Source organism: Hetaerina americana, unplaced genomic scaffold (assembly GCF_022747635.1).
Source record: "Hetaerina americana unplaced genomic scaffold, ioHetAmer1.1.p SCAF_2, whole genome shotgun sequence".
NCBI classification, from domain to species: Eukaryota; Metazoa; Arthropoda; class Insecta; order Odonata; family Calopterygidae; genus Hetaerina; species Hetaerina americana.
This window is the reverse complement of record NW_027286763.1, coordinates 46856532-46872413: the sequence shown is the minus strand read 5'-3', so window position 1 is coordinate 46872413 and position 15882 is coordinate 46856532. Positions and strand designations below refer to the sequence as shown.

At 34.3% G+C, this 15882-nt stretch overlaps 1 protein-coding gene across 1 annotated transcript; it reads left to right on the top strand.

The window, feature by feature from the left end:
- The first annotated feature begins 257 nt into the window (after window positions 1-257).
- beta4GalT7 (beta-1,4-galactosyltransferase 7) lies at window positions 258-15083 on the top strand. Its single transcript, XM_071586007.1, has 6 exons — window positions 258-423; window positions 624-771; window positions 886-1094; window positions 9942-10168; window positions 10452-10598; window positions 12526-15083. Exons 1-6 carry the CDS (start codon window positions 370-372, stop codon window positions 12776-12778), a joined length of 1038 nt encoding a protein of 345 aa, XP_071442108.1. The 5' UTR covers window positions 258-369; the 3' UTR covers window positions 12779-15083.
- Window positions 15084-15882: the final 799 nt, after the last annotated feature.

Below are 15882 nucleotides of genomic sequence, written 5' to 3'. Positions count from 1 at the left end.
GGTTTGAAGAAAGTAATTTCATGACGACACAAATTTTCCTCCAATAAGAGAGAACTTAAATGTTCATCAAAGCAAAGAGTGTATTTAGTCTGTTTTTAATGGTGTATGTGTATTTATCGATATATTGAGCATTGTGGCGAAAGCTACCGTTATATGTCGGTCAAACCGAATATTAAACGTGGCTTCATTAACTCGAAGACGACTGAACCAGTTTAGAACTAATTTATATAAGGGAAAACCGGTTGTGAAGAAACTAATCATATTTTCCCCTATAAAATGGGAGGAACGAAATGCGCAAAATTAAAATCATGGACTAATAATATTATTATTAGTCCATGATCCGGCATCGCCTTTAGTCATTCAAAATGTATGGTAATGAGTGCGTTAAAGGGATTTCATAGCGAGTTGTATTTTTTAAATAATGTAAGTTGGATAATTTTCGGCGTTGTTGGTCTTTCCCTAGTCATAAGTTCCAACACTGAAGCACTTTGTGACTCGAATTTAACCACATTATTAAATCTAGCTTTAAAAGACGAAAGAATTATTTTTCAAATCTAGCAGCTATGATCATCCTATCCAATAATTTACGAAAAGAAATGCAATGTTTACCCTTTTCGTTTCAGATTGGGACCTTCCTTGATGGTTGTTTTGGGTTACTTTATCATAGATTCCATGGAATGGCATGGACACACTCGGCTGTAAAATTTTTTGTTTTGTGCCTTTTTGGTACCCTAATGATGTCTTGTTTTTTAGCGATTTCGCCCATGATCGGTAAGTAGCATTTTTTCAAATTTGGAATCCCATGTCCTTTTATACTTGTCTCCCAATTAACAGTTTTGGGTTTACTTCAAATTCTACATGGACTGCCTCTGCCACTTATTTCAGATACCTGTAATTGTAACCACAAAAAAACCCACAATCGGCCAGTAGTGGATGGAAATGTTTTCGAAAAGAAAGTCCAGAGTTCGGGTCACAAGCTTGCAGTATTGGTGCCATATCGCGACAGATTTGAGGAGTTGTTGGTGTTTATTCCCCATATGCAGAACTTTTTGAAAAAGCAAAACATAACAAATCACATCTATGTAATGAATCAGGTAATGAGCACGTTATAATAATAAGAATATTCACTCTATTGTGTGCACTTGTTTGCCTACATTCCCATATATATAAAGAGATTTTAATATATTCATGAAGTAAGTATGAAGTTAAATGTGAGCGATGGAGAGAATTCAAAGGCGGCAGGAAAGGTACTCGTTTTTTTTAAATCCCAAATATTTTTTTCCATTATTTTACTGTATTAGTTTGGTAGTGAAATGTAAGGTGGGCCACGAATGTTCTTGATTACCTAATACAGTCAATGTTCAGTGATAGAATCAAGACTTTGTTAGAATTTGTAACTGTTATTTAGATGTGGTTAAAGATTTGGGCAAATGAATGAGGGCCTGAAGTCAATTATGAGCGATGCCTCTGACCAATTTTTTTAAGTGCCAGATCTTACCGGTGGCGCAGGGTAAGGAGCCACCCCCTTACCCGTTTGCGTGAATTTCATAATCCTTTGGACTTAATATTAGATGAGCTCCACAAACCAGCTTTGTGTTTTGGGTTGACTACTGTGTTACATGAATCGTACCAAGCCTGGCTCATATACTGCATGGAAGTAAACATACTGTAAAGTTTATGACTTACTGCTGGGGAAGTTTAATTATAAATAATCATGCTATGGAAATGAACCCTTGTAAAAATTTCCTACTTTTTTATGGTAGTTTATTATGGCAAAATTCAATTAATGAGGAAGAAATCCAAATTATATAAAAGTTAGCATTTACTGTGACAGAATGCTCTCATAATTATTGATATGTAGTTGAAAAATACTCCGTTTATTATGAAACAATTTCAAAGCATAAAAATCATCTATGTTGACCACAATCCCAGTCAAGGCAAATGATTTGTACACTTTGTTACAAATTACAAATTGTTGCATTGTAATGCACATTAGTGGATGCTATCGTTAAAAGTTAGTTTTGGCATTTCCCTCAGTGTCTAAAGTTGTAAATGATGATGTTTGTGATGTATTGAATCAGTTATCTGATACTTTTGCTTTGAGTACCTTTGTCATTGAAAGAGAATTTATGAATTTCAGGAATAAATTAGGAGTATTTTCTTTCCTGGAGCTACTCATGTTCTCAATAGCTGATAGAGTGCTGACACTACCTTAATGTTTATGCGCCTGTCTTGTGCTGATTAAAAATATAGATAAAAAATAGATTAAATATAGATTAAAAATAGAAAATATAGATTAAAAATAGAAAATAGAGATATCAAAATCAAGCTAGTCCTGCAGGCATCCACTGCCAATGGATTCTCTGACAAATGACCGAGCCCTTTTAATTACAATTTTCATTTGATCCATACTTTTTCCTCACACAACTCCTTAGTCTATCTACTTCACAATAATACCCATTGGCGTCATCCCTATTTAATCTATTTCTGTATGAGGTCTAGGGATTCCATGTGATGATGTAAATGTTGATAGGATTTCTACTATTAACGAGCCAAATTACTTGAGATAGATTGCAGTCTTTAAATAGAAGGAAATATGAGGAAGGTTTGACATGCTCTATGTGTACTCAGGGCACACTGTAAAGTGATGCGGCAGAATTAGGCAGGATATGAACGTATGAGGTGGATTAAGGAAGTATATATTAAGTGGATTAAAATAATTATCTCTGGGATGGATAAATGACACAAAATGAAGCCTGAAATAGTTTCCCCCATATCCATAATTTTTTTACCATTAAATGCTCATTTATTCTTTCGATTTACCAATCTCTCATTCAGCTCACAATATTCTTGAAATATTTCTTTAAACGTAACATGTGTTTGGAAACTGTGTTTATGATTTTTTATGTGAGACCATGCTTCTCATTGTACTTTATTCAGGCATTGGCAATAAGGTGTATACCCCCATATTCATAGCTCTTACTTTCTTTTGTTCACTCTCACCATGCAAAAAATGCTGCAATGTTGTACTTTCTTTGAGGAATTTTTCAGTTTCTTTTCTGAAGTTGGTCACACATGCAATCCTTTTCATCCTCCATGTAATTACTTGCCATCATATTCACACCCCTGGATGTCAGCTAAGTTAGTTATGCTTTTTTTTTGTCATTAGTAGATTTGTCCTTCAATGGGATTCATTTAGTTTCTTTCAAGTGTATGCTCTTTCTTTTGGATTTCTGTGAGGCTACTGATATGTTTCTGGTGGTAATTTTTTTCCGCATTCACCAAGAAAGTTATACTAATGTTTTCCAATGCTGTAGGAATCATGAATGAGTGAGGAATTTGGAATAGCTGGAAATTTCATGAAAAACTCCTTCATGCATATTGAAATCTCTGGTTAATACTCTCCCTGAAAAAATTTCCATTCCAAGCATAATGGAATAATTTTAATGCATCCAAATGCTCAGGATTGTGATGGCAGATTATTACCTATTGTTTGAAATCCATAGTAGTGAAGAGAAATTCTGTGGTAAGAAGAACCCACTAATAGTAAATTACGGTAATTTTCCTTAAGGATTGCACTCTCTTTTTTAATGACAGCGAAGGTCATTTGCCCCATTAGGAATGGATGGGACATAACAGGACATTCACATTCAAGTTTGTTCACAGTTGAAGTTGATGCAACAGGAAGATGGGAATTTTATTTCAAAGTTTATCTCTGCAAATGAAATTTCATTGTATATTTGATCCTGAGAGCAAAAGGCAAAGGCTTACGTAGATATTTTTGGCATTACCAATACCCAAAAAGATACTAGTCTCTACTGAGTAAGTCATAGTATAATCATTTTTTGATAGTCTGTGAATGGTGTATCAGCATATTAAGACAGCACTCACAACTGTATATGGAACATAATATCAGGCATAGTGAAAATTCTCCCAAGGTTGAATCAAACCCAGAGGGCCACATCACATTTCTGTGCAACAGGCTGTATACTGCAACACAATAATGTGTGGCTGCACATTCCTAATGTTGTTGCCAAATATCTTTAGAAAATCAATGTGAAGTGTGTACTATATGCCCCCAAATAGTCCAGATCTAGCCTCTTGTGACTTCTACCTTTACCCTAAATGAGAATAAATGCCTATCTGGAAAGCATTTATCTTTAATGAGAAGTGGGCTTAAGTGAACTAAACATGTTTCAATTCGCAACAGCTGCTGCTGATACAACACTGGAGTCAAATTGATGAAACTTGTACCTCATATACCTTACATGTTAAAGCTAATGATAACATTTTCTTTGCTCATCTGATGCCTCTGGTGGCCCTTGGGGTCCCATTAACCTCTTGGCTTGTCATCAAGCTTCCTAAGGACTGAACCACCAAAGTTGACATAGCACCTATGCCTGAGGTGAGAGTCAATATCATAACCTTTGAGTGAGTAGGCAATTGTATTGCCCACCTGACTTGCCAAGTTGGCAAAACATGAGACAGATTTTTAAGCAATGAATTATGCAAATAAAAAACGTATGATTACTTTTTATTGAACAGCTATGGTATCATTTAGCATTTATGAAAGGCATCATAGGTAACATAATGCTTACAATCTAATGTAGATTCCCATCTGTGTAGGGTTGCCCTTAAATTCACTATAATGAGTGATGTAAACTAAGTAATTTTGTGTTTTTGCCATGGAATACTCTCCTTTCAAAGGCATATTTTTTCTACTAAAAATATATGCTAAACCTATTATAATAGGACTTAAGATGCACTGATCCAATTCCATGAGAGTTACCATAAATTGATAAAATATATTGAGATGTCAGTAAATTACATGTATAACTTGGGTCAATGAAAATTACTGTAATAAGTGGAGGCATTTTCATACCTCTAATTGACATAGTTACTCCCATTATTTTACTGCTATTCCCAACCAGTTTTCTTTTTGTGCTGATTATACAGCTGTTATAATGGATATCTTTGTAAAGTATGAGTTATATGCTATCTCCAACTGTAGAACTTTAAAAATTAAACTTAATAGTCTTGATTACAGAAGGTCCCTGACTTTTCCAAAGCTTGTTTTCTTAAAACTGGTTCTTACTTTTATCTCTTTAGTTCAGCTACTTTTTCTGTTATCACCTACTTTGCTTGAAAGCTTTCATTCGTCTAAATTGTTTTCCTGTGATACACATATTGTTTATCTTTCCCAATTGTGTTTCATTTAACTATTGTGTGCACCAGACCTTTTCTAATTATTCTCCATATTATCCTAAGATAATATTCTCTACAACCTGAAATGGTGCTTAATCATCCATATGTTTAATAGTTTCTTATTTCTTCAATCAAGTCCTTAGCCATTTGATATTTTAAAAAGCACATTTTTATAGTGCATAATTATTTTCATCCCATCAACTCTTAAGTGCAACTTCTGTTTTTTGTTATTGCCAAACTGTTCCTCAACATTCCTAATTTTTCTGTGATATTTATTCTGGCTGTCCTTTCCTGTTTTTATATTTCCATATAATTACTGAGTACAACAGTTAAATCCAGACAAATGAAACTTTTGTTTAAAAGCAAATGTATTACAAAGATACAAATGAAAATCCTTTTTTATACAAGTAGTGGTATCTCTCCATGGTAACATCTCTCAATGTAACCCCCTTCAGCTGCAACGACCACCTCCAATCTTGTCCTGAATTGATCGCACGCACTCTTTAAAACAGCGCTGTCCATATTCGCAAATGCTGCTATGATAGTGGTGCATAGAGATGCGATATTAGGGTGCCTCGTCAAATTGGTAACTCTTTCGACTATGCTGCAAGCATAGTAGTTGAGGGGGTTCAAGTCTAGGTTACTCAGGGGCAAGAACTCCTTTGATCAGAATATGTAAATGTTGTCTGAGAGCCAGTTTTGGACTAAATGACTCATATGAGCTGGTGCACCGCCCTATTGAAAGCCATATTGTCTCCCCGAGGCCACAGTTACCATCCACAGTTTCACAACATTCTTCAAATTTGGCAAATTCGCAAAAATTTGGAAATTTCCTCTGAAATCAGTGCCTGAGCATTTTCCTTGAATGAGGTTTCCTCGCCGGGTTAGCGAAACCTTCCCCAGACTTCTCCAAAGCATTATACTTAGCCACAATATCGTAAACAGTTGATGTTGGGTACCTGAGGAATTTAACTATTTCACTGGGCGAACGCTCAGCACAAACACTTTCAATAATAGCGGCTCTTCGATTGCACTCCTCACTTGTACGTAACATCTTGGCCATTTTGAGGATATGGCTGTTTACTAGATGCCTATAGCTTTCAAGAATGCCAATCGCAACCTCCAGTGGAACTACAATATGGAGCGAAATTCAAATTGAAATATTTCCAAAGGTAACCGCCGCACCCTGCATATTTTCAAAAATTTTGGCCTTCATTCCACATGCTTCTCCTGTCCTACTTATTCTCTTTAGCATACTCTGTTAATACTATTCTTTATCTGAAATTAGTGGTTGATTAGCCAACTTTCTGATCCAGTCTGATGCTAGTTAGGATCTTCAGCAGTATGTTCAAATTTTACTTTATTGATTTATATATACCCTTTCCCATTGATGATGAGCGCCCAATTTTTTCACTGGATATGTAAACTTTGTATATTTTTGCAGTAAATGTATTATGGTGCTACCAGTTTTGATGCATGGGCCTCATCATATGGTACAGATTTCACAATATGGATGGGAAATATGTATGCAAATTTTCTGGAGGGGGGGAATGGGTTACATGGAGGGAGGTGGGTGGAGTTGGTGGTATGATTGGATGTCAAAGGGAGGGTTCCTAATGCAGCAGTCAACGTGGGGGAGAAGGACAAAGTTGAGCCTTTGTGATCCATATCCCATAGATGTGTGTAAAATAGTATTTGATAACATTCCCATTTCGGAGATTTGATTTTTGTTCCTCAGAATGAAGTTTGAACAATCTTTGCTTTTTAGTTCTACGTTGACTGCACTGTATTCAGGACATTTTAGTTTATGAATGCCACTTTTTGTGAATACACAACCATTCAACCCAAATTGTTGAATTCACAATTTCCTTGTTTAATTATATAACTCTTTCCTTTAAGGTAGTTATTTGTCTTTACAAATACTAATATTTACTTTTACCAAAAATGGCTTTAGATGGCTGGTGGAATTTTTATTGTTATTTTTTTAAATAACTTTAGCTAGCCATTTCAAGTCTATATGGCTCACTTAAGCCTACGGCCTGGAGTGTAGAAGCAAACCTGAGAAAAGAGTGCAAGACGACTCTCTTCCCTGGCTTTTTTTCCAGATTTGGAAAAAGCATTGTTTTATCCCCTTTAAATTACTGCTTTGTCAGATTCTCCCTCAAAAGAAACATATTTTAGACAGAAGTGATGAAATTTTCAATAGACAGGCTAACATTTCTGAAACTCACAATAGAGGTGGACTGAACAAGTAGCCAGTTTTCTATACAATATCATCAGAATACCATGTGCTTATATGCTCTGGGATCAACTATGGCTCCTTTGTTTACCTCTCTCGATGAGAAAAATATTTTAGACTTTTGTCTCTGGTCCACAATACCAGGCTAGAGGATCAGGATATCCACTCATCAGTATATACATGGACACCAGAGAGCCACACAAAGAGAAACATTGCTGTGCAAATATGTTGCTAAGAGGTTTATCTACAAAGACACCAATTTTTCAACTTTGCTCTTAAAACCATCATTTGTAGAAATTTTTAATGTAAAGACTAGGGTTATGATCAGGCTTTGTTTTACACTATAAATTCCCTACTTCTGATTTATGATTAGTATGAGCTGCTTTTCTAGGAATCCCTCCATGTGCACTTTTACTTCATTTCATTACATTCAAATGGCTTTAGACTATATGAAGCTTGGAGGATAAGGATAGTGAACTGGTAGTGTCCTGGCTTCCCACTCAAGAGGGCCCAGGTTTGGATCCTGGTGATGGTAGAATTATTCATTGGTATCCCAATCCCTACTTGAGGTGTTATGTTGAGAGAACTTTCAGTTAAGTATGTACAGTTTTTCAGATCAAACATTGAACAATGGACTCCATGGTGCCTTAAGAGTAGGCTGATCCTCATGCCAAGTTTCTCTCCCATGTTCTACCTTTATCAAATTACCTGCCTATCCATACTGGCACCAGTGACCTTAGCTGTTGGTTGCCTCCCCTAATTAATACTATTACTCAGAATAAGCTTCTACATGTTTAGTTGTATCATTACATCATGGAGTTCTCAAGAAAAAGCTTGTAATCGTATACGGTAGAACTCTTTGTCATTAATTAGCTCTCTGTGGTCTGAAATACAGTAATGCCTCATCCCTAAATGTGCCAACTCTTCCAGTGCCCTGCAATCTATCTCAAGTTTTGTCATACTATCCCTTTGACTAGGATTTTGTCTGCCATCGTATGCTTTAACAAAACAGGAATACCCAACAGTGGAACCCTGGTTCCATTGCAATGTGTGAATAATTGCCAATGAAAAGATCGACTCAGCAATTGAAGATGCTTTGAGTGATCTTACTTCGATTTCATCACCTGAACCTATAGATGACCTCAGGGCTACATCACAAAATGTAGCCATAGAGAATTAGAGCATGGGCTTCAGTGAATAATGAGTGCAGAGCATTTAGCGAATAATATCAGTGTTTTCCAGTTCTGTCAAAGTGATCAGAGGGAATGGTTTGCTGTCACTCACTAGAGAATAGGGCACTGTCACCTTACCCACTTGTATATCCTGATAGAAAAGAAAATGCAGCCTAGATGTAATGAATACAAATCTTCCATGAGTGTCGCACATCTCCCGATAGTTAGAGATAAATATTAAGTTGAACACCAAAGGGTGAATGTCAAGGTTGGCCTAGATAATTTCCTTAACTATAATGCAAAGATGTAAGCCACATTCTTAAATTTCTCATGAAAGTATCCTTTTCATCAATTGTATTATTAAATCATATGGTAGAATCTTCTATTTGGAATATAGTAAATGTCGTTTTCTTTTAGCAACCTTTACCTCTGAGCTAATTTATTTTGTAAATATATATTAACATTTGTAAAAATATAAATAGATATCTATAGCAATTAATGGAGCATTGATTGGTGCAATATGACAATATTTGACGATGCACCCCCAAATCAAATCCTAGAAATACCAACACCACCAAGTTAAAAAATTAGTCAAATGTGGATTAAATCGTTTCTCCACGCATTCAGGGTAAGGGGTGAATTTTTCAACAAGTAGGGAATATGATACACAAAGTATGAATTTGCGATGAGAATGTAATTCCTTTTTTTATTGAGAGCAGTTTGGTGTAGGGCATCATATGTGCAAACATTTTCAAAAATCAAAATTACAGTGGACGCATTGATACCGGAGGTATGTACAGCCATAAAGGGTGATTCACAAAGGTACCTTATCAGATTCCAAGCTCTGGAGTAAAAAACTGGTTTGTTAGGAAAAAGTGACCATTCTGTTATCAAAGCTTGCCCAATCGTTTGCCGTCAAAATTCGACAAACAGAAATTTATCCATTCTGAGGGAGGAAGTAGAAATCAGAATGAGTCAGTGAGTTAAAGTTTTTACCTTATTGCTTTTTTTATTGGTTGAATCTTAAAAACCAATTATTTAATGTTAATTTCAAAATAAGTTTTATGTATATATGAGATGTCAATCTAATTAAGCTCCCATGAAAATTAAAATTGAGGTTTATTTTTTCATGGGAAACTATTAGTTCTTTAATTATTTTGTCATAATATGGTTTTAGTATTTTTTATGTTAAGAGCATGTGCAAGTAAAAATTTTAAAAATATATGCTATGTATAAATAATTTAGAATAGGTAGTCTAGTCTAAAAATACCTCAATAAGGCTGCAAACATGAAAAATAAATGAAATTATTCTTTATATTTTTCAGGTGGATATCTATCGTTTTAATCGAGCATCTTTGATAAATGTTGGCTTTGAGATATCCATGATAGATGGTTGTGATTATGTAGTCATGCATGATGTAGATCTTTTACCACTGAACTCAAACTTGTCATATGCATTCCCTGCTGATGGTCCAGTTCATTTGGCTGCTCCAAACTTGCATCCTCGCTACCACTATCCCACCTTTGTTGGCGGCATACTTATTCTTAAAAGGTTAGTCAAGTGAATTATTTGTCAAATTCTGGGAATTCATTACACATAACATTTGCTGAATAATCTTTTTTATTCACTGTTATCCTTAAAATCATGTTTTTCCTTAATCCCAGAATTCCAAGTTATGCAACAATTCTCTACTATAATTCAAATGTAGTTTAATTACCATTTTCATGTATTGAATGTTTATTTCAATTGACTTTGAGCTGAAGATGTGTGAGGACCACTGTTTAATCATTTTTTTTCATTTTGATTCCAATGCCAATAATTAATGGAAACACAGAACGCATTTTAAGCAGGTCAATGGAATGAGCAACAAATACTGGGGTTGGGGACTTGAAGATGATGAATTTTATGTCCGTTTGAAAGAAGCTGGTTTAAATATCACTCGTCCACAAAATATTACAACAGGCACACATGATACTTTCAGGTATGAATATAAAAAGCATAATTATTACATAGATGGAATCAGTTAACCAAGTATTAAGCTGAAAATAATTTTCTCTAACAAGCCAGTCAATATGCAGTCATTCATGGTATTTTTTTACTTTCATCAGTTTATAATATTCAGATTTATACTGGCAAACCTTTAGTGTGTAACCAATTGTTCAAGTATTAAGTATGTATTATTGTTGTTCTGAAATTATTGGGGTATAGTTGAAGTTATTTTATTTATAATAAATAAATACATATCAAATGATTCACTGTGTGGAGGTCAGTTTTGGATAGTCCTCCAGATTTTTATTGGTCAAGAGTAATCTACGCCCTAAATACCTATCTCCTAAATCATTGTAGAAAGCTCTAAAAAATTTTCTATTCCTTTTCTAAAACTCCTTGTATAATTCTTCCTGGATATTACCTATCACAACTGCCTCGCTTCCCCATTTTATTTTTTTATTGTCTATCGTAAATGAATAGTGAGATTGCATCAAATGGATAGGTCAAATAGGGAGTAAGGAGGTAATTAATAGGGTAAATGATGAGAGCTTATTACCTGAATTAACAAATGGAAAAAGAACTGAGTAGACCATATATGGCTAGGAAGAGACTGCTCTCCAGAGGATATGATAGAAGGTAAAGTAAGAGGATGAAGGAAGTGTTAAAGAGAGGAAGGAGAAGTGTTAAAATGATAGCTAGTTTTAACAATGAGGAAGGCATGGAGGGACAGAGAGAAGGGCAGAGGAAAAGAATAACTGGGTGAGCCACAACAAATAGGACCTGCACATGCAGATAAGTTATGATGATTGTGTTCGCTTAGGACTTAGGAATGGATCAATGTGAGAGTGCAGCAGAGTCTTGGAAGAGAAAGTGCTAATTATGACCTCATTCATATCAATTTAGGCTCTGTAAATCATGTAGGTGCACACAGGAAATTTCAAGATTTAAAAAGTGTATGAACCTATTTAATCATGGTTAGACAAGTTTTTTTGGAACATAATCATCAATTTACAAAATTTCCCAGGTACAGATTTTTATCATAACTCAATGGTTTGTACATTTGATTAAAGTTAAAGCTTAATTTAAAAAAAACTGTATTATTTGAATGATTAAGCTTGAATTGCAATAAAAAGGAAAGAAAACCAATAATAAATTGGCAAAATTCCAAGTAAATATGAGGGATATGGAAATAATTTGGTTAAGGTTGTAAGATCTGAAAGAAGGGCATTACAAAATTAGATAAGGAAACATTGAAAATGGTGAAAATTAAACGAATTAGTTAAATATGCATTAAAGGATAAATTAATAAGAATATAGTAGAGAGAATGAAATGAAAGTTTGTGAACATAGAGCTGGAATGGAATGCAGACTTCTGAAAACATATGACAAAGGAAAGGTGACAGAAAGATCATTACTCATAAGTGGAGAAATTGAGATGGCTGGCATAAGTTGGTGAGCTATACAGAAATATGATGGAACCCTTGGGATGTAGTAAGGAAAACTGATAGCAATAATAAGAGATAAGACAGAAGATTTATATATGTTAATCTAACAAATCAAATTATCAATAGCTGTGGATATTGCTTATTTGCATTGAGGGTGTATACAACAATATATGCAGATATTTCTTTCAAAAGGCAGAGATTGCTTTGAAGTGTTTTGCAAACACTTTTAAACTAATAAAACCCATTATTATTATTTTGATATACCAGTTGTAATTGCCAAGTCAAAAAAAAATCAAAATTTTTGTAGCACAATTTTGTATATTCTGTTTATCCTTTCTGACTTTGCTAATTTACTTTTTCAGTTATTTGTAATTTTTAGTTTTTTAATTATCTTCCAGTATTCCTGTTGTGGATAAATTTTGCATCAGCTTCTTAAATCACAGAGGGTTTTAATATTTCAAAATGTTATTCCAGGCACATGCATGATAGATTGCGTCGCCGTCGTGATATGGCCAAATGCTACAATCAGCGTGAAATTACTAGAAAGAGAGACCGCCAGACTGGACTATCCACTGTACAGTATTCGTTAGAATCTCATCGCAAGTTTTCTATTGATGGTGGTGATCAAGTGTCATTGCTGGGAGTGAGATTGTATTGTGACAGAACTATCACACCGTGGTGTGAATGTATTCCAATTCCAAAGACTTCACCAACAATTGCATCCTAACCTCAATGTCTGTCATGCAGTTATTTCTCCTGAAAGCCAGCCAAGAGAAATTTGTTAAGCATTTATAATGAAATCTAACAATAAGCTTTAATGGTTTTGCTCCCATTTTTATGCAATTTTTAAAAATATTTTGCTTATGGAGTATGTGAAGTTTTGCTTCAGAAGATATTGTGTAATCATTATTTATGTGTTTCCATTATACAAGTCTGCTGTGTGGACATAATTCCAGATAAATAGTGTGGTATTTTTATTAATTAAGCCACTCATTTTTATTGCTGTTCAAGCCAAAGAAAAAAGTCTAGGCGTGTGGATAATTTGATCAAATTCTTAGTGGTTAGTTCAGTCATTTTTTTGCTATTTTATCAATTCCAGCCTTTCTCTCCTTTTTAAGTTTTATCGATTACATACCATTTCATAAGAGAGTATTGGAAAAATTTGGACCATTCCCACTGCCCATGGAATGAGAGTTAAAGAAATACTGTTAAATAAAACTTTTGTGATACCCCGTGTAAAATTATTTTTAAATTACTTAAGGGCTTTTAAAATTGTGCATCATATTTGATTTAATTTACCAAGAAATTAATAGGAAATGACTATTTAATTCATTCACGTATTTGCTGATATGGTGCCTTTCTGTTGTTTGTAATTGCATACATTTCATGAGAAGGCTGTAATGAGCTGTTTGGTTGAACCATAAGCATGGTATTGTCTCCCAAGTGAATATTTCAATTGGGTGTCTGTTGCATTTAATGCCACTGAGCACATTTTTGTGCTCATAAACAGATATAGTTGTTTAATGTATTAATATATTTTTTATTTGGATCTGTATGTATTTTTTAATTCTGACTTCAGTGAGAAAAAAATTTCATTGGGTCAAGGTTAAGAATTTGTTATCAGCTAATGAACTAGTTACTACTGTCGGGATTATTAGTACATATACATTAGTGTCCAAAATTCAGTGGGTAATACCATACGACTAAAATGGTAGTCACTGTGGGTGGTTACAGGATTAAGGCCACAGCTTGCAAGCTGCATCTGAATCCGGTGATCTCCAGGTTAAAAAAATAGTTCTTTTATTCTTTTAGAAACCCACATAAGATTTTTCCCTGTAACATGTTAGTGTTAACTTAAACCTCCTTTTTGATCATACATGCCTATCCATGGATTGGAGTCTTTTCCCCACCTTCTTCACACTATACAGTACATAAATTATATGATATAACAACAAATTTTGCTACTGAGAAAACTGTTACAAATTATTTCTATATCAAATCAAAAATGGAAGCTTCATTCTTGCCGTAAACCTTGCAACTTACATGCAATTTTAATTTTGTCCAGGAATTTTTAATGTTTCACTAATAGAATTGGCATAGATGCTTTTTTGTGGTTTTTGTGTCACTACAAGCCACACTTCTCTTCTAGTTTAGGGCCATTTTTAATGTAAGTAACACAACAGGGCTTTCTGAACACAAATACTGTGATAATGCAGCAAGTATGGGAACAAATTTTGGTGGTGACAATGCAATAAACAAAATAAAGGAAAATTCGGAAGGGAAGCATGGTATGGGAACAAAGGGAAATGAGTTAAGTACTGTACATATAAATGCTGGGCATGTTTTGGGCTGCTGGTTTTCACCAAGTTATGGCCTGTTCTCACATTAAGCATGATTTAAAACTAATGTATCATTTTTTTGTTTTCTCTTTTTTGGGCTTCAATTAAATGATGACAAATACTGATCAGTGGCTCTGAGGGTATGATTTTTTAGACATCTATGATGATCTGAATGGACTTGGAGCACGCTCTATGATGTCACGACCCATTGTCAATGCTTCAACATAATCTGTGTGAAGGCAAACTTCTTGAAATGAAGTAATAATTGTTACAAATAATTTTTATAATGCAGAAATGCATATATTTTTTGTATTGTATACATACAATATGTTTATGTTTAATATTATTTTGTGCAATTAATGGCTTTAAATGTGTTTTGTGCAAGTCAACAGTGTAAAGTGATGAATTGTTTTTCAGTTATTTTACTTAGTTTGTTTTAATAGCCACTGATTGAATTAACAAAAAGGTTCAAAATGTTATCCATTGCTGTGCCATGTATGCCTGAATGATCAGACAGTGGATATTTAATAGACACTTCAGTTCTGGCCTTGTAATGAAATGCATTTGAAATTCACACAATCATTTGGAATTTGAGTGCAAAAGGGTGTGAAAATTCCAAACCTAATTGAAGTGAGTGTTGTGGGCGAGGTTGATGGGGTTTTACCGAAAATAAGAAATATATCCAAAAATATTTCAGTTGTTAACAGAAATTCATTTTTCAACACTTTCCCGAAAGCAATTAATTAGAAGCAATCTGTAAACTGGTGTAAGTATGCAACATGTCTATTAATAGCTTCCTTAAATATACATCTCATACAATTGAACATTTTCTTGTTCTATGTAAACAGAAAGTAATATTGTACATTTATATATACTTGAATGACTCTTTTTTTAAGAACATAATAGATTTTGGACAGAGTTGTAGAATTCTCTCTGCATCCTGATACCTTTTGTTCAGGTGTAGGTCAGTAGCTTGGGCAAATTCTTTGAAAATTCCATGAATTGAAAAGTTTAGTACTTAACCTGGATCCATTTGAGATTTTTCATGCAATGATTCTGTCATCTAGATCCAATTTCAAAATGTTTTACATAAATTATTTAACAATGTTGTTTTGATGGCATATTTGTATTTCAATAGGTATCAGATTATAGCTTTTTAGATGAATATCTTTAGTCTGCTTTATATCGATAAAGAGAACCATGGAATCTGCAGTGAGATGTGACAGTTGTCTTGAAATAAGTGGTCAGTTGCAATGTAGATACATCGATGGTGACCATTTTAAACCCAACTGAAAAATTCTGGATCATCTACTCAGAAAGCTGTCATGACCATTAGCGAATGACCTGGAATTTGCTAGATTTGAGCACTACATAGCTAATAACCATTACAACTTGATGGATGCAGACACTGGGCCACCTTGGACCACCAAGCACATGTTTGGGTCAGCCAAGTGGCACAACAAATATCATCAAGGCATGGCACATCATCATT

What these genes read in the sequence shown, in the direction of transcription:
- beta4GalT7 (XM_071586007.1), top strand. Translation starts at nt 370, where the DNA reads ATGGTAATGAGTGCGTTAAAGGGATTTCATAGCGAGTTGTATTTTTTA. An exon ending in AGTTGTATTTTTTAAATAAT is followed by an intron (nt 424 to 623) that starts GTAAGTTGGATA and finishes TTTTCGTTTCAG; the next exon opens with ATTGGGACCTTCCTTGATGG. An exon ending in ACATCTATGTAATGAATCAG is followed by an intron (nt 1,095 to 9,941) that starts GTAATGAGCACG and finishes TATATTTTTCAG; the next exon opens with GTGGATATCTATCGTTTTAA.